The sequence below is a fragment of the Notamacropus eugenii genome, chromosome 7 (genome assembly GCF_028372415.1).
Source record: "Notamacropus eugenii isolate mMacEug1 chromosome 7, mMacEug1.pri_v2, whole genome shotgun sequence".
NCBI classification, from domain to species: Eukaryota; Metazoa; Chordata; class Mammalia; order Diprotodontia; family Macropodidae; genus Notamacropus; species Notamacropus eugenii.
Window position 1 is genome coordinate 49,633,091 of NC_092878.1, and position 21,675 is coordinate 49,654,765.

The 21,675-nt window shown below is 37.9% G+C and overlaps 1 protein-coding gene across 4 annotated transcripts in view; it reads left to right on the forward strand.

Annotated features, from left to right (window-relative positions):
• Positions 1-21,675, forward strand: part of AKAP6 (A-kinase anchoring protein 6) — a 673,781-nt gene that overhangs the window by 506,932 nt on the left and 145,174 nt on the right. For all 4 annotated transcript variants that reach the window (XM_072623292.1, XM_072623290.1, XM_072623293.1 and 1 more), the window contains one exon: positions 6,942-7,062. In XM_072623292.1, coding sequence (XP_072479393.1) covers positions 6,942-7,062 — 121 coding nt within the window. The remainder of the gene's footprint in view (positions 1-6,941; positions 7,063-21,675) is intronic.

Sequence of the window (21,675 nt, forward strand, 5' to 3'; positions counted from 1 at the left end):
GCTCAGAGTAAGTGGTAAGAATGTATAAGTAGCCAGGGAATAAGATGAGGGCAAAGCATATTTAGGAATGGGGAGATGATAAGAAAAAAGGGAGGTACTAAAAGGGATGGTGAATGGGCACTTTAGACACAGTTAAGGTTTTTCCACTTTTGTCTCTTGGTTTAGCATCTATAGCTATGCAAATGAACATTTCTATTGTAGTGCTGCTCAATTACTTTCTTTATAAAAAGTTTTATTGATTTTTAAAATATTCATATGTCATTTCCCAATGATAACCATCCCCATGCTTCCTTGTAATGGAGAAACATAATTAAGCCAAATAAAACAATACTTTGGTGTTGTCTGACTATGGATGCTGAATGCTGCATCCATAATCCTCCACCTCTCCTCTGACTTCACTGTCAGTCCTCTAAAGTCAAGACTAGTGGTCAGAGTTCTACTATCTTCCAGTGTTTTCCTTTATATCATTATAAATTGTCCCGGTTCTTCTTAATTTGGACTGTGTCAGCTCATTCTAGTTTTCTGAAGTTCCTCCAAAGTTCTCGTATTCATAATTTCTTGAAGTACTGCCATATACATCTATATACTACATTTTGTTCAGTCATTCCACGTTTTGTTTCCTGTTCTTTGCCCCACGAAGATTGTTCTAAATGGTTACAAGAAACATATAAAGAAACTTTTCCTCAGTCTTCAATCCCCTAGGATTATAGCCTGAAGTGGTTTCCCAGTCATTTATATTCCAACAAATGTATTCAGCCTGATATATAATCTTCCAAATTTCTACTGAAAAAGAAGAAACTTGGATCAGCATATATTCTGAACAGTTTAGACATGAATTTGACATCTCTGACAACCAAACAGAAGGCTCTAAATATGTCCAGAGCTCTACGGTGATATTTTATTATTTTATCCTTAATTTTGTAGGTCAGAAATTTTACTTTCTGTCTTCCAATAATATGTTATTGTGAAAAGACCATCCAGCAGATGGTGACCCAGCAACAAGCAAATTTGTTAAGCTTCATTTTGTTTTTCTGAGATAATAACATGGTTGTAGGGCTTTTAATTACTATATGAACTGAGTCATAAAAGTAATAATACCAAAGGATAGAAAATGATTGGTGGAAACCACTCCCTTTCTTTTTATTTATTAACGGCAGAGACAGGCTGGTTTTCTCATGAGAAAGTTACTCATGAATTTTCATTCAAAATAATAAATTAGTGTCCATACTTTAATATGTTTTAGAGTGGAAAGGGATTCTCCATGCAACTTCGCATATCATATTCCATGTCTGTGAAGTGAAATTTGACTCTTTAATGATATTATAGGGCTAGGTGCTGCTGCTGTATATCCCTTTTATTCTTAGAGGGACAAAAAGAAAAGGAAGGGATAGTGAAAGAAGAAGGATCATTATTAGTGTTTTCTTCCCTAGTTTGTTTTTTTTTTAAGGTAGGATTTAACTATCTTTCCTTTAATTTCCCTCTTAGAAGAATGAAGATGCACAGCTTTGAACAAATGAATGTGGATCATACGCACCTAATAAATATTTTTGGAAGGAATAAATATGCTGAAGAAACTATGAAAATCAGATCATTTAAAACAATATCTGCATATAAGAACTGATATCTCAGGAGCTGCTCTTGCTTTTCTGCATGTGGGGATGTGAATAAATGATATGTTAAGCATACCAAAGGTGGATTCTAAATGCAAAAGGAATCTTCAGCCATGGATCAGAAAACGCTAGGTTTTTTTTAATCCAAGAGCTCCTCTTTGATCAGTAATTGCCCTATTTTGCTGATTTGTTCATTTGGTTGTCAGTTTCAATCAAAATTCCTTAGTAGACCAAACTGAGACTCCATATATTCAAATATGTCTCTCGTTGACTTCAAATTGCTAAAACTTTATCATTTAAGCAAAGTTCAAGTTGCAAATCTGAGTTAATGATTCTCATCCTAAATACCAAAGACGACCTGAATCTATGGAGTCAAAAACCATAACTCCTCTTGAAATTTAGAGTAGAGCTTATGCCTTAAACTTTGTATGGCAACCGGATCATACCTTAGCATCCTGAATAGCAAGGAATTGTATTGGACAAGTCTATGGATATTTGATGAATGAGCAAAAGTATAGAATACACACACCCGTACACTTGCATATATGCATACATATACACATACACAGACTGTCAAGCCTGTATAAAAATCAGATCAACTAGGTAATCAATAAATAAAATAAGGTATTTATTCAGGCTCAAGGAATTGTAATCTGAAACAACCTCAATTAAAAATTTCTTCTTTTTGCATGTGAGTTTTGATTTATTTTCAATGCATATATGTATGTACATACATACATATATGTAATACATACATATATACATATATAATACATACATATTTATATATAATACACACATACATGTATATGTATATACACACATATTAATCTTGGAAAAGGAACATAGTATGGTGGACAGAATATTTGGAAAATATAGCCACTCTCCCAAATTCTGTTTGCTGTGTCTTTATTTCATTGAGTTATCTATGCTCATCGCCTCTACTTCTTTTTCTCCTGTCCTCTTCTACCCCTTGCAATCTCTCTTTCAACACTGCCTCTCAACAGTAACTGCCCTATCCAAGGCTTTGAGTGGTCTTGTAATTATTGTAATGGCCTATTCTCAGTCCTTATCCTTCTTGACCTCTGCAGAATATGATACCATAAATCAGTCACTTCTCTTAGATACCCTTCTTCCCTTGGTTTTTGTAGGACTGCTCTCTCCTCATTCAGCTCCTACTTCTCTGACTACTCCTCCTTTTCTGAGTCATCATTTAATCCCCATCAACTACAGACGGGCACAGTTCAGGGTTCTTTCCTGGATCTTTTCTTGTTCCTCTGTATACCAGTGATATCATGAGTCCCTATCAGTTCAATTATAATGTCTATACAGATTATTCCAAAATCTATTTATGTGGCTCTCATATCTTTTCATATCAACAACTGTTTACTGGATATCCCCAACTGGATGACATAGAGATATCAAACTAAAAATATCCCAGAATAGAACTTATCTTCTCCCACTAAACATATGCCCTTTCCTAACTTCCCTTTTCTATGGAGGTTAACACTACCCTTCCAGTAATCCAGAGTGGTAACTTTGGAGTGATACTCAACTCTGTTCTCCCTCATTCCTTCACCCACATTGCAATCACTTGCCAAGTTTTGGCCCTTTTTGTTTCTACATTTTTCATATTTTTCACTTTCTCTTCCCTCACATGGTCACCACCCTACTTCACCCCCTAATTAACATTTAAATGGACTCTTTCAATAGCCTCCTAATTTGTCTCCACAAATTCAGTCTTTCCCTCTTCCAGTTCATCTTCTGCACCTGCTAACCTGCTGTTCTTAAGGTACAGATCTGTTCACGGAACTCTCTTGCTCAAGAAGTGTCAATGACTCCCTCTTGCCTATAGCATAAACTGTGTGACTTCTTTTTTAGTTTTATGAGAACTTTCATCTTTGAGTGAACTCTGACACTGACTCTGCACAGATGAAGTAGTTATTTAGACCTAGATTCACTCCTTTATTTCTCCTTGGTGCTCCTCTTCTGACTCTCAAAATTTCCTTCTCTAGCATACTCCTCTAGGGCTGCCTTCTTCTCCCCATCCCACCACTCTTCCACTTTTTATCTTCCCACATGTTGCCTTCCCACATTATGATTCAAGCACCTTGAGGATAGAAACTATCTTTCTTCTTCCTGTGTTTGTAATGTAAACAATGAATAAATGTTTTTTGCCTTACTGATCAAATCTCTTTTGTGGAGGAAACTGGATTTTATTTTTAGAAGGAGGGAGAAATTTTTCTATGAGACATTTATGATGGATAGAGTGCTGAACCTGGAATAAGGAAAACCTAGGTTCCAATCCAGTCTCACACATACACTAGCTGTGGAATCCCAGGCAAGTGACTTAACCTTAGTTTCCTCAACTATAAAATGGGGATAACAGTAGCACCTCACTCTCTTCTCCTTTATCTGTCTCCTCTCTCTTCCTTTCCCTCTCTTCCTTTTTCTCTGTCTCTTCCTCCTTTCTCCCTCCCCTCTCTTCCATCTTTTCTCCCTTTTCTTCCCTCCCTCCCTTACTCTCTATTTTCTCCTCTTTGATGTACATGTCTACCTTGAAACTACTTGCCTAAGATCAATTTCATCTTGAAATCTATCATCTACTAATGAATACCTTTACCCCCGCTTAGCTTAGGAATAAGGACATTAGCAAGAAAGACGGTGGAGTTTACTAAAAGAGTAAAGAGAAATATGACAGAAGTGTGTTCAAAGCCAGTGAAAAATGGTTTGAATATAGGAGGGAAAGGGATGTTTGTCTTATGTTTATCATTAACTTGTTTGAAATTTATTTTCATCAGAAATTCCATTTCACATATACCACATTAGCTTTGTATAGGTTTTTTTCCCCATCTAAAACAAGAACCAAAGTATAATGTGACCCTCGCGTGGTGAACCAAAGAATATACCTTCTTTTCAGTCCAGAGAACTACTTTGTAGGAGCAGAAAGTAGGATTAAGTTCAGGCATTTCATGTAAGAATCATTACCTATTCAGGTTGCACGGTCAGGTGTGTAAGGAGTACACTGACTTCTGTTGTTCCAGTGAGAAGACTGCTTCAGCACATCTCATGCCTAACTGAGGCGCCTGCTCCCAGATCCGTTGAGAGCTGCCTTCTAACCATCTGTTGTTGATGCATTTGCACACTCTTGGATGATGGTCAAGGGAGAAGGGTTGGGATCTTCATATAACATGTTAGAAGATCTTTTGTTGCCAAAAGAGGAAAATTTTGTTCTTTCAGACAGCTACTAATAATTTGCTAGCTCCTTTATGGTGTAATGGAGGGTCTAATTATTACAGAAGAACTCTTCTCTCTTCATGTCTAAACATATTGAAAAATAGCTTTCCTAGGCAGAGCTCACTAGACACATCCTTGCAAGATACAGTGAGTAGAAAGCTAAAAAGGAGCAAATTAAAATATGATGCATTGGAGGAAGGGAGGACCTTTAATCTATTAATTTTCCTGCTGTCACCAATCTCACCAGGTCATCTTCTGGTCATTATCCTGCTTATGGTAACTGTGCAAAATAACTTCATTAGGGACCTTTTAGATGCTCAAGTTGAAAGAGAAATATGTTGTATTGTTGAATCAAGACAAATTGAGTGTTTCTTCTAGTCTCTGTCTCTGTCTCAACATTTATCTGTTTCTGTATGTCTTTCCATCTCTATCCTTCTATCTACCTCTCTTCCTTCTCTTTGCCATCACACTTGCATGGAAAGCATCATACCTTCCATGAAACCACTTATGCAATCTATAATCTCCATAGCTGAGTATCCCAGTCTTGAAACTTGCAAGGACAGAGGGCTATTCTAAGCAATTACGTGCTCCTTCCATGGTGAGCGACTGAAATATGATTAATCTATTCAGACCTAATAATGGATCCAAGATCATCAGCTCTTGTCCACATTATTGCAGTTGGCTTGTTTGTAACCTTTGGGGATGAGATACTATTGTTGACTACACCCCATTGCAAACAAAGGTTGTTGGTTAAATCACTTGTACTAATGGTATTCCTCCACCCCCAGCTAGAGTCTGTAGCATCATGCAATTTAATATACAATTGATATTTTTATTGCCCCATTTTGGTCCAGCTTCTCCCATCAGCAGACACGCCTTATAATATTTTTGTCAGATCTAGTAAAGTGATGCTTTTTAAATGGTGAAAGTCAATTCTCTAGGCAAGCAATCATTTAATGGGTATGGGGAGATGGGGAGAATGCAGTATTAAGATAGTCACTTGATAGATCCACATTCATAACTATGATTTCTGCTTTATTGTTATTGATGAGCTTTTTCTCAGTTACAGTTTGACAAGACTCAAGGATTCCTTTGAAGAGATGATTTTTTTTTTGACAAATTTGCAGTTTCTCAGCCTCTGCTTTCTTTCTTGGATCACAGTGTTTTAGAAGAATCTCTGGCTTTACTTATTCACCAGGCTTTCAATAGAGAATCACATTAATCCTTTTAAGCTCCTTATTCTAATGATTTATTTTGTTGAAAACTGTAGTGATCCTCCTTTGAATTTTAATGATCGCTGGCTATTCAAGGATTCATTGTTTTGACTTCCTGTCCTTACCTTTGTTTCTTACATGTCTGTAGGGAACACCTGTCTAATACTGTATCTGGCCTTAGTTCTCACTGGCTTACCATATTCACTCAAGCCTATCTTAAAGTGTTAAGCTGAAATGCTAGCTACTCATCCATGAAAATAAATGTAGGATATATATTTGCAGAGATAGGCAGATAGACAGCAGAAGGACAGATAAATGGATTGAGTCTTTTTTTTTTAAGTGGAAGTAATAATTTGGATATGATGAGGTTTTATAATTATTATAAAGAAGTAAGTTGAATATAATGTTCATGGTCCTAAGTTGGTAAGGGTTTGATACCTATGATACCGTCTAATAGTAGTAACTGAGAGTTTGGGATCTTGCCATGGGCACCAGAATTCCCATTAGCTACTCAGTTTCCATTTTTCAATATGACAGGGACATTTTCCAGTTTATTTTCCAGCACTATTGGAAGATCTTTTCAAGTGCTCTGAGATCCCAAGAAATAGCTTTGGAAGAAAAAAGCAACCATTGGATCTCAGGCATGAACAGTGTGAATAACATTCTATTTTCAAAATCTAGCCCCTTTGTCACTGGCTTCATTTTCTGTTTTGTCCACTCTGTGTAACCACACACAGAATGCTTCCTTCCCCGCCAACCCCCCACGCCTTTACAAATATCACCTAGGAACATCATGAGTTTCAAGAATACATTATTCTAATACAAGATTTTAACAACTACACTGTATTTATGCATAATACATTTTCTTCCTTATCTACAGACTTTTGGACTTTGATTCAGAATATCAGGAGCTCTGGGATTGGCTGATTGACATGGAATCTATAGTGATGGACAGCCATGACCTGATGATGTCAGAGGAGCAACAGCAGCATCTTTACAAGGTTAGAGCTACCATTTCTGCCTTTACTTTGCTATAGAAGATCTGATTAGCCTGACAAGTCTTTCTCTCTTAGGATATCGCCACATTCATTGTATGTATCATGGTGTCTATTAGAATTCCCTTCCCTGTCCCCAACCTCATTTCCATCCCCTGTGTGCTGACAGGCTGCACCGACATCATAATTGCAAGAAAGTTGCCTTTATCACATTCTATTTGGCATAATTCTATAGAAGGACAAAGATTTATCTTCAAAATGAATAGCAAGAAATGAAACTGCATTAATAAATAGGCTGAAACAAAATGAAAAATAAATGGAATGGTAACATTTAACCAAACGTGTTTTGATTGGAGCACTCCCATGGATATGATCTACTCCTTAGATCTTTTCAGGAAAGAAAGAAATTTGTCTAGGGGTTGTTTTGATGTTTCCAGGATGCAGGACTTTTCCAATTTAACTTTTGTTAGTCATACATAAAGCAGATGATGTTGTGTTGAGCCAATACATGTACTTTTGATTTAAGGAAACTGATTTTGAGCTCACATATTGATTGCAGGTCATCAGTCTAATAAATGTATATTTATTTATGTATGTATATGTAGAATTTTCTCTGTTTGCTACTCTGTACTTAGCCTCATGCACTTTATCAATCTTTCTACTTAACAAGGAGTTTTAGAAGTTTTCACAAAATAGCCATGTGATTTTGACTGAAGAACATGTTGTCGACTTCCCAGTAACTGAAAAGCTGTAGGGGGAGGGAAGAGGGACTTCCCATAGAAATATCAGGCTGCAGTAAATCTTCCTCATTTAGGCAATTTTTATTGGAGTAATTCTGACAGTTGTCATCCTTGAATTGCTTTGAGCATATGGCATATTTCAAAGAGCAGATTGTGAATCATAAAAAATAAAATTAATAACTAACCACAGAATCAGCAACAGTATAATGACAAGAAACAACTACCCTCTAGACTTAAAAAAAATCTTAGAGAATAACTAGTACATTCAAGGTCAAATAAAAGTTGTTTTCTTTCTTATACCGTAATGCTGTTTTTACTTACTTTTTCTCAAATATAATACCTGAACTCCTCTCCCAACCTCCACTCCAAAAACATAAGTATTTACAATTTTTGTAGGTTTAGTTGGCTTTAATTAGAGTCTCTTGGGAATCATTTTCTTAAGAGAATGTGGAAAGAGCCTCTAGGGCTCAATGAATGGAGAAACTTATACCTCCAGAGAATTTTGTCTCTAATAAATGGATTTTACCGACCATTAGTCTTTTTTTGGATATTTGTCAACATCAAGAACAAAGCTATCCAATCCGTCTTCTAATACCATGAGATTGACAATACCATCCTAAAATAATGAAGTCCAGATCGTTAAGTAGATTCTAAGTCAAATCCAGGCATCATATATGGAATAAAAAAAATTGTCAGTTTAAATCTTTGGTAGGATTATATTATTTTTCTATTTCTAACTCCTATATCTTTTATGAGTTATAAGGATATAAATATTAAAAATCAACCCCCAATTAAGGGGGAAAATTAAAAATTACAAAGGGCTATTTAGCCATATGGCCTTAGCCACAACTTCACAGGCCATTGTACCCCACTCATATTAGTCATCTTGCCCTGTTTCCTACCACACTCTCAGAAAAGTTATGCTTTCCTTGTTAAGAAAAAAAAAATGGCATCCAGAAAAAAAAAAAGACACCCAGATAATCTAAGTTACAATCAACACTAAATCTTAAAAAGAAAAGGCTGTCTCTTCCCCCGCCCCCGCCCCGTTTTTTCTCCCTAATGGCTTCTCTTGACATGGTTTGCCTGAGATCCCACTTTTTACGCTTCCCACTCTCTTGCTTGGTGTCCTCAGAACTGAGAGTTCTCATGGGTCATGATGCTATTTCCAAGCTTTTTTCTGCCTATGGCTCTTTGCCTGGAGATGTCACATTTTGCATTGTACAGAGGGAAATGAATTTGGAATTAGAGAATTTGGGGCTGAATCTCCATTGTGATTTATTTACTACCTGAATGATCTTGTATAAATCATTTAGCTTCTTGGAGCCTTAGTTTCTGTATTTATAAAATAACAGAATTAACTTAGATAATCAAAACTTTTATATGGAGGGTTAAGTTTTACAAAGGTCTTTACATATATTATGTCATTTGTAGCAAATCTGTGAGATAAATACTAGGGATAATATTACACCCTATTAAAATACTTTATTATGAATTTTAAAACATCAACAAATATGGACATTTCCATATACAAAGAAGAACAGAAAAAGAGGATTGTATATGAAATCTCAAATCTTGTTTATGTAGTACCTTTTTTAAAAAAATTAAACACAAATCAAATTTAGTACAAATAACTTCCCTGATTGTCTGTTCCATTTTGAACTTCCTCTGTTCTCTTTTGTGTATTTTTAAAACATTTTCACTCCTTTCTTCTTCCTTCCTTCCTTCCTTCCTTCCTTCCTTCCTTCCTTCCTTCCTTCCTTCCTTCCTTCCTTTCTTTCTCTCCTTTCTTTCTCTTTCTTTTTTTCCCTTGTATTATTATCACTATCTCCACTACTCTCTTCCTAAAAGCCTTCCCCCATAACAAAAAATATATAGTCAAAGAAAATAATTTCGTCCGTTGGCTGGGTCTGAAAATGTATGTCTCATTCTGTAGTCTGGTCCGTCACCTCTTTGTTAAGAACTGGGAAGCAGGCTTTATCATCAATCTTGACTCATAAGTTGTCAGAGCTGATCTGAGTTGTTAAGTTTCATATGTAATGAGACTATCTTCATTTAGCTCAAAGGAAGACCGGAGTAGTTGTTTCAAGTGTCTCTTTCCCCCATCCTTTTCAAAGGGAGATTTTGGTTCCTTCCAGGAAGGGAAGCAGGAGGTGGAGACTAGAGTTGCTTTGCTCTCGTCAGAGAGAGGAATACCAAACTAGAATCATATCTGTCTGCTTCCTTGAATATTGTTAGTCTAGAGGATAGGATTTTAAGATTCAACCTAATGTCCAGATCAATATTTGTTAATGGGAAAAGGACTCTAAGCTCTATATACAAGACTTGAATTACTTCTCATCAAAATCCACTTTCACAATGAACGCACATACCATATTGCAAAGAAGCCCAATGATCCAAGTTGATAGCAACACAAAAATCAGAGGAAGTTATACATAGGAGCGTGTGTGTGTGTGTGTGTGTGTGTATCAGATAATATAGAGTGAAGGAGCTCTCCCATGGGAAGTGAGGTAACTCAGTTCAACCAAGGGACCGCATATCTCAACCAAGGGGAAATTTTCCCTAAGTCTCTAGTGTAGCAAGCTGGGGATAGCAACTAGAGACTGTCAGTTCCTCTTACACTGGCTTCTTCCTCATAGCCTTTCTCCCCTCATATCCCTGAAGAGAGTTTGGAATCCCATGCATCTTTTCTCACAAAGCTGAAGATCAACAACTTTTAAAGAGATTAGAGAAAGACTGAAGAGACCTCTTTTCTCTCTTGTCAGCTTTACACTGCCTCTGACACACATGGTGGGCATTCATTCCACCAAGGAGGAGAGAGTCCCATGCCAAGGATCTCTGGGGCTCCTTTGCCCCATCTTACTGGACTATTCAATGAATGCCATTTTCATCTTGAAATGATACCGTACCATAGGTTTTTCTCTCCTTCAAGTATGGAGAAGCACTTTGTTTTGAGATACACTATTGCACAAAAGTGGAAAAAGCAGGGAACTTTGAAGCAGGAAGCCTTGTCAACTGCTATCTTCTGTGACTTTGGTTGAGTCACTTAACCTCCCTCACAGGGTCGCTGTGAGAAAATTGCCTTGTACACCCTAAAGCACTATAGATATAAAAGTGATTTGTCCATTTTCCTTGTACTTATTCCATTCTGTGATGAAAAGGGATCTCTGTCAATATGTAACTATGACACACAAATTTATGACATACAATTTTACTTTAATATAGTCACATATAGTATAAATTATACATGGGAATAAGGATAGGGACTAGGCATGATTTTATTGAGATAGGAAATTCACAGGTGAGAAAACTACTCTACCAAGGCAGATGGCATCTTCTCTGAAAATTAAAACATTGTTCAGTTATCTGGAGTAGAGGTGCCAAGCTCTTGGCCCTCAGGCAGAGGACTAGGAAACAGAATTAAAATGTAGTTGGAAAATACTTAACAACGTAAATAAAAGTACAAAAAATCTCATATGTAACATTATGTTTTAAAAGTTAAAACGTTTAGTGGTCCCCATTTCCATCTGTGTTTACAGCACTCTCCTAGAGTAACTTACCTCAATTTGTATAGTTTGGATATATGTCTGAGGCAGGACTAGAATCCAGGTCTTCCTGTCTCTGAGACCAGCTCTCTATCCACTATACTAGGGGTGAGGAACCTATTCCCTTCTAGGTCCTTAAGTGTAACCTTTTGATAGAATCAAAAATTTTGGCCGTCTAGGTCCTTAAGTGCGGCCATTCAGTTGAAAGGCCTCACTTGAGGACCTAGAAGGTCACATTTTTGCCTTAAGGCTGCAGGTTCCCTACTCCTGCACACCATACGGCTTCTCAACTATACATAGAATTTATACACACAGATGTACATAGGTGCATATATAGTGATGCAACATGGCTCATTGACTGTAGAACTGATCTTTGAGTCCAGAGAATGAGGGTATAAGTCTTGTAAGTAACACCTACTGGCTCTGTGACCCCTGAGTGAGTTATTTAATCTGCCAATTCCCTGGGCAAATCTATAGGACTAAAATTGCGAAGAAGGTGCTTATGAGCCATTTCTCACTAGAATTTATTATGTTGGTGAAATCATAGTTTCTATTAATATCAGTGTGTATGTTTATATGCAGTTAAACATGTAGATATACCCATCTCTGGATTAGATACAGTGATACATAAAATTGCGTTATGAGACAGAAACTTTATGTGTAGCAGGAGTTTCACAAGCATCTGTTGAAAGCAACTGAATTTTTACCTAAGCTACAAAGATTGGTTCTTTCCTTGGACTCTATCTAGCAATATACACACATAATTAAGAATATTTCACTTTCCATTCTTTCTCTGAACCTGCAATTCTTGAAACAAGGTTTTAGTCAGTGGAAGACCTGGTGGATGACCATTCTCAGATGTGGCATTCTGAGAGAACGGGCACCATATCTTGTGTAATTTGGCATCTCGCAAAGTTTCTTGCACCTTGTAGCCTTCGAACGTATTTAGCACATTTGCAGGCAGTAAAGGAATATCTGGCACATGAGTGAATGACAAAGCCTTGTGATTTTTAATAGAACTTTATAGTCTACAATGTGTTTGGAGCATGCCTTAATCTCCTTTGATCTTCAAAATAACCCTATGAAAGTGATAAGGCAAGAATTTTGATTTCCATGTTTCCATAAAGAAACTTAGCCTAGAGTGAGTATTGGAACAGGGATTCAGAACCAAGTTTTCTGATTGCAATTTCAATGCTGTTGTTACTATAACATAAAGCTTTTCATAATAAAATAGGATCATACTCCTTTATCATGAATATAAGGGGTTGAATAAATTTTTTAACTAGGGACATCTACTGAGTAGAGATAAAGTTCCAGATGTGAGTTTCTGTCAATGCACTACATAGCCACTGACCCTTCAAATTCCTTACTCCAAAGATATCTTTTGCTAATAACTTCCTCCTCCCACTACCCTCAGCAGTTCTCCATTACAGCGTAATAGAAAGAGCTTCAGATTATGAGTCAGAATTCCTGGATTTATATCTGGACTCTACCACACATTACCTTTAAGATCTTGGATAAGTCGTTGAACCTTGATAAGCCCCAGTCTTCTCACCTATAAGATGGAGATGATACTTTTTGAATGACTACTTCACAGGTTCCTTGAGAGAACAGCCCTTTGTAAACCTTCAAGTGTGTTATTTAAAACTGAATTCACCTCAAAAAGCATTTATTTATTCCCATTATGAACCAGGCTCTGTGTTAGAATCTAAAGCTATAAAGAGAAAAACAAAGCAATTCCTGCCTAGAAGGCACTCTTCACACTCATTTGGAATCAAAGAATTTTTGAGATAGATAGAACCTTAGAACATATCTTGTCCAACTTCATCTATAAGAAAGCCAAGGTTCAGACAGATAAGGTAATTTTTCTAAAATTACACAGTTATTAAATGACCCAGTAAAGATGGAATGAAGCAGGTAGGTGGCCTAGTGGATAGAGCACCAGGCCTGGAGTCATGGAGATTTATCTTCCTGAGATCAAATCTAGCCTCAGATACTTCCTAGCTATGTGACCCTGGGCAAGTCACTTAACCCTGTCTTCCTCAGTTTCCTCATCTGTAAAATGAACTGTAGGAGGAAATGACAAACCACTCCAGTGTCTTTGCCAAGAAAACCCCAAATGGGGTCATGAAGAATTGGACACAACTAAAATGACTGAACAGCAGTAATAACCAAGGATTGGAGTCTGATCTCCAAGTGTGGGATTCTGTACTTTTACACCAGCTGCTTCCCTCTATGTACAATGAAAATGCTTAGCATAGTGCCTGGCACATAGCAGGTACTTGACAAATGGTTATTGATTGATTCTGCACATTTTAGCTGTTGCTTTCTCCCCATCCCTTAGTGTAGCCATCAGTGCCTGATTTCTGATTTAGCCAACTCTAAAACCAGTGCAGGTCTCCATTCAAAAACTGGAGAAGTGCTGCATTAGAGTCATTATGGGAGACCAAAAAAATAAAAAAAAATCATACAGTTGAGTCCTAGGCCTTTGCTCATTAAATATTGCCCCTTTGTACCTTATTCGTTGTGTATTCTCTTTTCTGGTGACTGCTCCAAAATCAAATGTCCTTTCCCTCTTATATTGATCAGGAAGAAAGCCAACCGAGTCAAGTCAGCTGGTCTCCTTGCTGATATTTCTGTTTCATTCATTCACCTAAAACACTGAGTAGTAAGAAGTTGGATATTTTAACAACAACAAGAATTATATAACATTTTTGTTTGTACAGTGTTTGATAAGCACTACCTAATTTAATCCTCACAGTAACCCTGTGAGAGGTAGGTGTTATTCATTATTCCCATTTTGCAAATGAGGAAACTCTCTCAGAGAGAGGTTAGTGACTTGCCCAGGGTCTTATAAATAGCAACCCTCTGCAGGCTGAATTTGAACTCAGGCCTCCATGAAGTCAGGTCCAGTGATCTCTCCTGTGCATCACAATTACACATTTCTGTTGTGTTTGTCTTTCATTCTCAAAGAGGACCATGACATCAAGATGATGACCTATTTACAGTTCATCTTGATTTGAGTGAGGGAGGGCTGTGCAAGGTCACCAACCTCACTTTCTCCTCCTGAGCCATCTGGGTCCAGTGGCCTGATATTCTTCAGGATGGCTGGAAATGGCCCAGGATGCAAAGTGAGACCCTGGCCCTTTCAGGCTAAAGTCTTACAGCATTCTCACTTTGAGTGAGATATACCCATTCAATAGAATTCTTTAAATAGTTGTCAAGGGATGGCCCCTTTAATAAAAAAAAAAAATCAAACTGGGAGAAGACCCTCAGGGTTCCTGGATAAAAGAGAAACAATTACTATTTAGTATTTAAATATCAGGTTAAGAAGGAGAAAGTTTCCATTAAAACGATAATACAAAAGTTGAAGTTCTAAACAGAAAAATAAAGATTTCATAGAGCAGATTCTTATGAATATCATGTTTAGATTCACTAATATTTAAACAAATTGTTTTCACTAGACTTTTTTTTTTTGCTAAAAATCCCTAAAAGCAATCTCATTCATATTAGAGATTTTTTGCGTTTTAAATGGGATATCTTCTTTTTACTGGGGCAAAAATCTACATTGCAACCCTCTTTCATTCACTCCCTCCTCAAAACTGCCTTTGTTGCCATTTTGTAATAAATGTTGACAGTATTGTCAACTCATAAAAGCACAAACACAGCCTCTTTTTTCATTTTTAACCCTTTCCCCACCTGAGAAACACTTTCAAGCTCTCTCCATGCACTTCTCCCCTATACCCACCTCAACAAACTTGAAACGCTCACATGCTTCCACTCCTTTCCTCCCCGGGACAATTTAATTTGCCAAAAGTAACTGCTGTGATTTTCAAAGTTCAGCTCCTATTTGGATTAGAGTTACAGAGCCAGAATACGTAATCACAGGGAGCTGTCACTCTGTAAGTCTGTGTGCACATTAACTATTAATGGAGAAATATTTAAAACTCACTTGCAAAGGAAAAACTCCAATTTTTCATTTCTCTGCAGATCAGAGGTGGCATTATTCTTGGGTTTAGGGAAACTCAAAACTCCCCCACCCATCCCTTAAATTTTTAAAGATCAGTTGACTTGAAATAACTTTGGCCAGCATAATTCTTGCCTAACTTTTTCTTGCTGGTGCTTCTTTTCTCATGGGTGCCCATGGCATGCTCCCATCATCCCATGCTTAGAAAGCCAGATTTTAACACAAACTTTTCTTCACTATGTAAGATACATAGGAGACAGTGTTTCTTTTTAAATGTAGCTACTTTCTAAGCAATTCTTGAAGACCATGTGAGACTAGAGTCTGAGGGATTCCTTAATCAGAATGTCCTGATCTTGGGGGTGTTAACTCCACAGCAACCCACTGCACAATAGAGAGTATTGTCAGGGTATTATGAAACTGAGTCAACCATTGCATTTACATAAACAGCTCTATGAGCTCTAACTTTTTGGGCTGTATTTTTTTCACTGGTAAAATGAACAAGCTGTATTACATGATCCTCAAGAAGTCATACTGAGAGGTAGTGGGAAGCATTATTTACGGTGTCAATACCTCAGTATGATCCTAACCAGGTGACCTTTGAAAAATAGCTTAAACTCTGCATTCTTCATCTGTAAAATGGGCATTTGATTCAATTCCATTAACTTCAAGCATTTATTAAGTACCTCCTATGAGGATTGGGGACCTTAGACCTCGAGACTATATGTGGTCTTCTAGGTCCTTGGGTGTGGCTTTTTGACAGAGTTCAACTTTTACAAAACAAATTCTTTTATAAGGGGATTTGTTCTGTGAAGTTTGGATTCAGTCAGAGGACTGCACTTGAGGACATGGAGGGCCCTATGTGGAGGCTGCAGTTTCCCCACATCTGGGACACTGTGCAAGAGTCTGGGGATAAAAAGACAAAAATTAAGTACTCCTTTTCCTGAAAGAGCATGCATTTCATCATGATACTCTGCAGGCTCCCAGCACGGCCAATTTATTATGAGAGAAGTTCTTTGAAACTTTGAAGTGTTATATGAAAATGTTATTATTTGAAATCACTTCCAGTCCTCAGATGCTGTGATTCTTTCTGTATAAACTGTCAGAAGTCCTTACTTCCTGACAAACACATTTTTAATTTTGAGGGACCTACGGAGGAGATCTACACAAAGGAAATGGCAAATTGTCTTGTTCTGTATAGGTGAGACAGTATGGATGAGCCTGACATGGCAGCTAGAGTGTTGGAAAACCTGGTTTCCTATCCACCCTCTTGCATTTGCTGTTTGTCTAATCACGGACAGCTCGTTTAACTTTTCTGAGCGTCACCCTTAAGATGATAATAATTCTGCCGGTATTATCTCCTTCCCAGAGTTATTGAGAGTCTCAAATAAATTAAGCTAAGTAAAATACTTTCAATGTACTAGGTACCAAGACTATCTAAGGCTAAATTTGAAAAATCATCATTGAGTCCATAGAAGATACAGCACTCACTCATACTCCCTCTTCCCCATTCTCTCTCCATGAGGGGCCCTTCTCGAATCTGAACCAACAGGCAAGTGGTCTGGTGCAAATTTAGTCCTGAGAGCTGGGGCCCAGCCTGGATTAGGCTCACTGTTCTCACATTCTTTAGCTCTTTCAGTACCCTTTGGGGTGGCAACCTGGGGTGAATTATACTGATTACATTTTACCCATTATTTTTACGGCTCATGCTTAGGGCTTCCCCAAAAAGAGGGAGTGAAAAGAGAAGGGTTTCATATACAAAGGACAGCTAGGTGGCACCATAGTGCACAGCGTGCTGGGCCTGAAGTCAGGAACATCATCTTCCTGCGTTCAAATTTGGCCTTAACTCTGTGAGTCTGGGCAAGTCCCTTAATCCTGTTTGCCTCCATTTTCTCATCTGTAAAATGACCTGGAGAAGGACATGGCAAACCGCTCCGATATCTTTGCCAAGAAAACCCCAAGTTAGACATGACTGAACCATGACAATTGTCATCTTACAGTGCAAGTCCTGTAGTGATGAGTCACACCTGGTTAGAGTGCCTTCTCTCCTCCCAAAAGTTTCCACCTGGTTGCTTAGATCTAGAAATTTCAGCTATGCACCTTCACCATGAGGATGACCTTTAATATATAATTATTTCCTTTATGTCAGAGAGGCTAGAGACCCATTTGTTTTATGCAACGGAGAATAAGGATATACACTTTGGGCAATTTGGAAATCCCAAGTTTCTAGGTGGATTACTACTTCTATGTAAGCCTGAAGAAAAAGAACCTGACCTGAAAACTGGTTTTCAGAGGATCAAATGGAAAACTTTAGACCAATCTTCACCAATAGGTACCTTTCTTTGACGAAAAATTGAAATGGAAAGGAATACGGTGAAGGATACAGTGGAAAAGAGTAGGATAAATTGAGTAGAAGAAAGTGTTTGACAGAGAAATGATTAGAAGAGAGAGAAGTAAGACAATTGTATTGAAAGGGAAGGAAAATAGTGGTGCTGTTTTTAATATGAAACCCAGGCTTCATATGGAATGAAAAATGGGAGAATAGAATAATGAAAAGATAGAAAGTGCCAAGAAAAGTGTAAAGGAGGGCAAGAGCCACAATTACCCATTTTGAGAAATGGCGTAGGTTGGGGAAAGATATAGCAAGGTAGAGCAGGGACAGATCATGAAGGAGCCACCTTGGTATCTGGGAGAAGAAGCGTGTCTTCTGGATCCTTCCTATTTTAACTAACTATTCTTGCTAGCAGGATGCTAAATTCAGGTGTTTCTACATTATGGAAAGAGGGCCAAATCTAGATGTTACCCAGAGTGCATTTAGTCTGAGAAGAGCTGACTTATTTAAATAGAAATAGTGCTTTGGGAAAGAAAATAAAGAGGAAAATGAAGAAATTAAGTATGTGTTAAATAAAGACATAGATGAGTATTTTTTTAAACAGCCTTAGTGGTTTAAAAAGAGTGGTAAAAGAAACAGTGTGTGCATGTGTATGTGTGTGTGTGTGTGTGTGTGTGTATAGAAAGAGAGAGAGACAGACAGAGAGAGAGAGAAAGAGAGAGAGAGAGAGAGAGAGAGAAGACATGGAGTCAAGGAAGAAACATGAGGCACAGTTGAATTTTTGTTTTTCTAATTTTATAACTATTTGGTACCAAAATGATATGATGGTTATGAACTGATCACAGAAAGGAGATAAATCTGATTGTCCTTACATTTTATCAATTCATGATTTCCAGCTCCTTGAAATAAATGTAGCCCATTTTATCCTGGACTAGATTGATTTAACCAATTTCAGATGTAGCTGAAATCTTGTTGGTTGAACTCCAAGATTCTTGTACTGGCTTCCCTCCCCCTAATTCTCCAATAAGATTAAGCCTGATTTTAGTACAGGTCATAGTAGCTAAGCTTAAAATCCAAGAAGCCCATTAGCTTACTTGCAACCTCTTTTGCACAGATGGTACCTAGGATGCCAAATACATGTCAAAGAATTTAAATTGCCCTTATGCTGGAATTTGGGTATAGCTTTTTACATCTGTATCCTGAGCATTCAGATTGAAACAAATCCATATTTATTGAAGCTAGGAAAATAAAAATGGAAGTATTACACATAGGAAGTTAATGATAATTCTTTACATTTCCCCAGTAGATTAATTGTAAAATTTAATTGTATGTTAGATTAGAACCCCATTAAAATTAGGATATGCTTGTTAAAATCATTATGACATTGTGAATAACATTAGCTAGTCATCTTTTTTATTCAAAAAAAAAAATAAGAGGAATGGAAATGCTAGGCTCTCCATGACTACTTCCAGATTTTTGTTACGGTGGTAGTGCTTTGTGGTTTTATTTTAGCAAAGTTTCAAAGTCATTTAAAATAGCTGTTATAAATATATTTAATCTTAAGGTGGCATTTTCTTTCTCAAATGTTTTTCCATCTATTCCTGATTGATTGATTGATTCACTTACTTAGTTACATATTTATCTCATTAATCAGAAGGGAGCTAGGTGCTGGGATGCTTTAGAAGGCAGCTCTCCAAATCGGACTCCTCGAGGTATAGAAGGCTGGGTATAATGTCAGACATATAATGTGTTAGGTCAATTTTGATGAACTTTTCTCCCCCTCTCTTATTCTTGTTAAAAGGATTAGTCTCTTAGGGAGAAAGAAAGAGGAGTATATTGGAAAATAAAAGTGATTAAAGATTCATAAATTTTGTTTAAAAGAAGAGAAGGAAGATGGCTCTGAAGACAAGGCTTTTGAACAGTTCATGTAAGATTGTTTAGGCTAAAAAGCCCTCTACTCCCATTGAAGAATTTTTTAATGCACATTGAGGGATTCAAACACCCCCAAAAAGTTAGTGAGAGTTGAAGGGTGGAAGGTGTCTATAGAAAGGGGTGCTTGAGAGGGGAGGGCAGGGAAAGAGAAAGAAGGAAACTGAGCAGCAGTTTGGGGCTCTTGCTGGTGAGTTTCTGTCCTCAGGAAGGTGCAGGGGGCTTCCCCCCTCCTTTTCTGGGTTGATGCTGCTGCTGCTGCTGCTGCTGCCAACGGCTGCTGCATTATGGCTCTCTCTGGCTCAGCTCGCTATGGCCCACAGTGGATCAAACAAACCGTGTTAAAGTTTGCCTCATTTGCATCACTTCTAGACAGCCCTGTCGTACTCTTTGCTGACAGGAAATCACTGTCTTTGTCACCTTTTTTCAGGGCTCTCCTTTTGGCAGAGATGGGCCATGTGACCGCGCTTAATCACAACAGCAGGGCTGGCTCGGAACTCAATGACATGTTTTCCTCAGCACTTCAATAAATGGGGGAGAAGAGTCAGTAGGAAATGACTACATTAATTTTAGAGTGAAAAGATAATTAACACTTGAAGGACTAATGCTACAACCTATGGAATTATTATTCAAATTAAACTTAATTTATTAAAAACTTGTGGAGACTACCTCCCCTAATGGAGCTGTTGGGGAGAAAAAAAATGGAGCTTTGAATAGCAGTTGTGTGAATCTATGTAGACAAGATATATCCATGTATGGGAGGTTGGGAAGGGCGCCTAAACCATTGCAAGCAGTTGCCGGGTTGGAAAGACAGGCATAAACAGGCCAAAAAAAATTAAAAAGTGAAACATTTGGGACTGGAGGTTAAAGTATGTAAAATGCTTACTTAGATGATATGAATAGGATACGGCAAACAAAGCAGCAGTGTGCTCCTAGAAAACTGTGCCTAAAGGAGTTTCCTTAGCAACACAAACGCAGTTCCAAAAGGAGACAGAACTTTCCTCAGAAAACATACTATTAATAACAACCTTCCGGAACAACTTGGAACAATTTGACGACTTGGCAGTAATAATGCCAAGTGTTCTGCAAATTAATCTCGAACACATAACAGTTAGGCTTCCCTTGCCCTTACTTCTCCTGGACTCTGAGACTTAGTCCTGTTCTGCTTGTGGGGATGAATGTGAGAAATAGTTCCAAATGCTGCTGTGGAAAAAGACAGAGAGAGAGAGAGAGAGAGAGAGAGAGAGAGAGAGAGAGAGAGAGAGAGAGAGAGAGAGAGAGAGAGAGAGAGAGAGACAGAGAGAGAGAGAGAGGGAGAGAGAGAGAGAGACACAGAGACAGAGACAGAGACACAGAGAGAGACAGAGACACAGAGAGAGACAGAGACACAGAGAGAGAAACAGAGAGACAGAGATAGAAAGAGAGGAAGAGAGAGAGACAGAGACAGAGAGAGAGACAGACAGAGAGAGAGACAGAGAGAGAGACAGAGAGAGAAACAGAGAGACAGAGATAGAAAGAGAGGAAGAGAGAGAGAGAGAGACAGAGACAGAGAGAGAGACAGACAGAGAGAGAGAGACAGAGAAAGAGAGACAGAGAGAGAAACAGAGACAGAGAGAGAGATGGAGACAGAGAGACAGAGACAGAGACAGAAACAGAGAGATGGAGACAGAGAGAGAGAGACAGAGAGACAGAGAGAGAAACAGAGACAGAGAGAGAGATGGAGACAGAGAGACAGAGACAGAGACAGAAACAGAGAGATGGAGACAGAGAGAGAGAGACAGAGAGACAGAGAGAGAAACAGAGACAGAGAGAGAGGAAGAGAGAGACAGGAAGAAAGAGAGAGAGACAGAGACAGAGAGAGAGACAGAGGCAGAGAGGGAAAGAGAGAAGGAAAGAGATGAAACAAGTATTAGTGGCCCCTCATGATCAATGGCTGTGTTCTCCTTCCCGTAACCTGCAGAAGAGATCAGTTTAATTAGATTAGCTTATTCCAGTTAAAACAACAGTTAGATTCAATATTTTATTTTTATCCAGCCGTTACCAGGGATAAAATTTTTGAAAGGGTTAAGGGTCTGAAAAGTACTGCTCTGTTGAGAACATCTTGAGGGCATT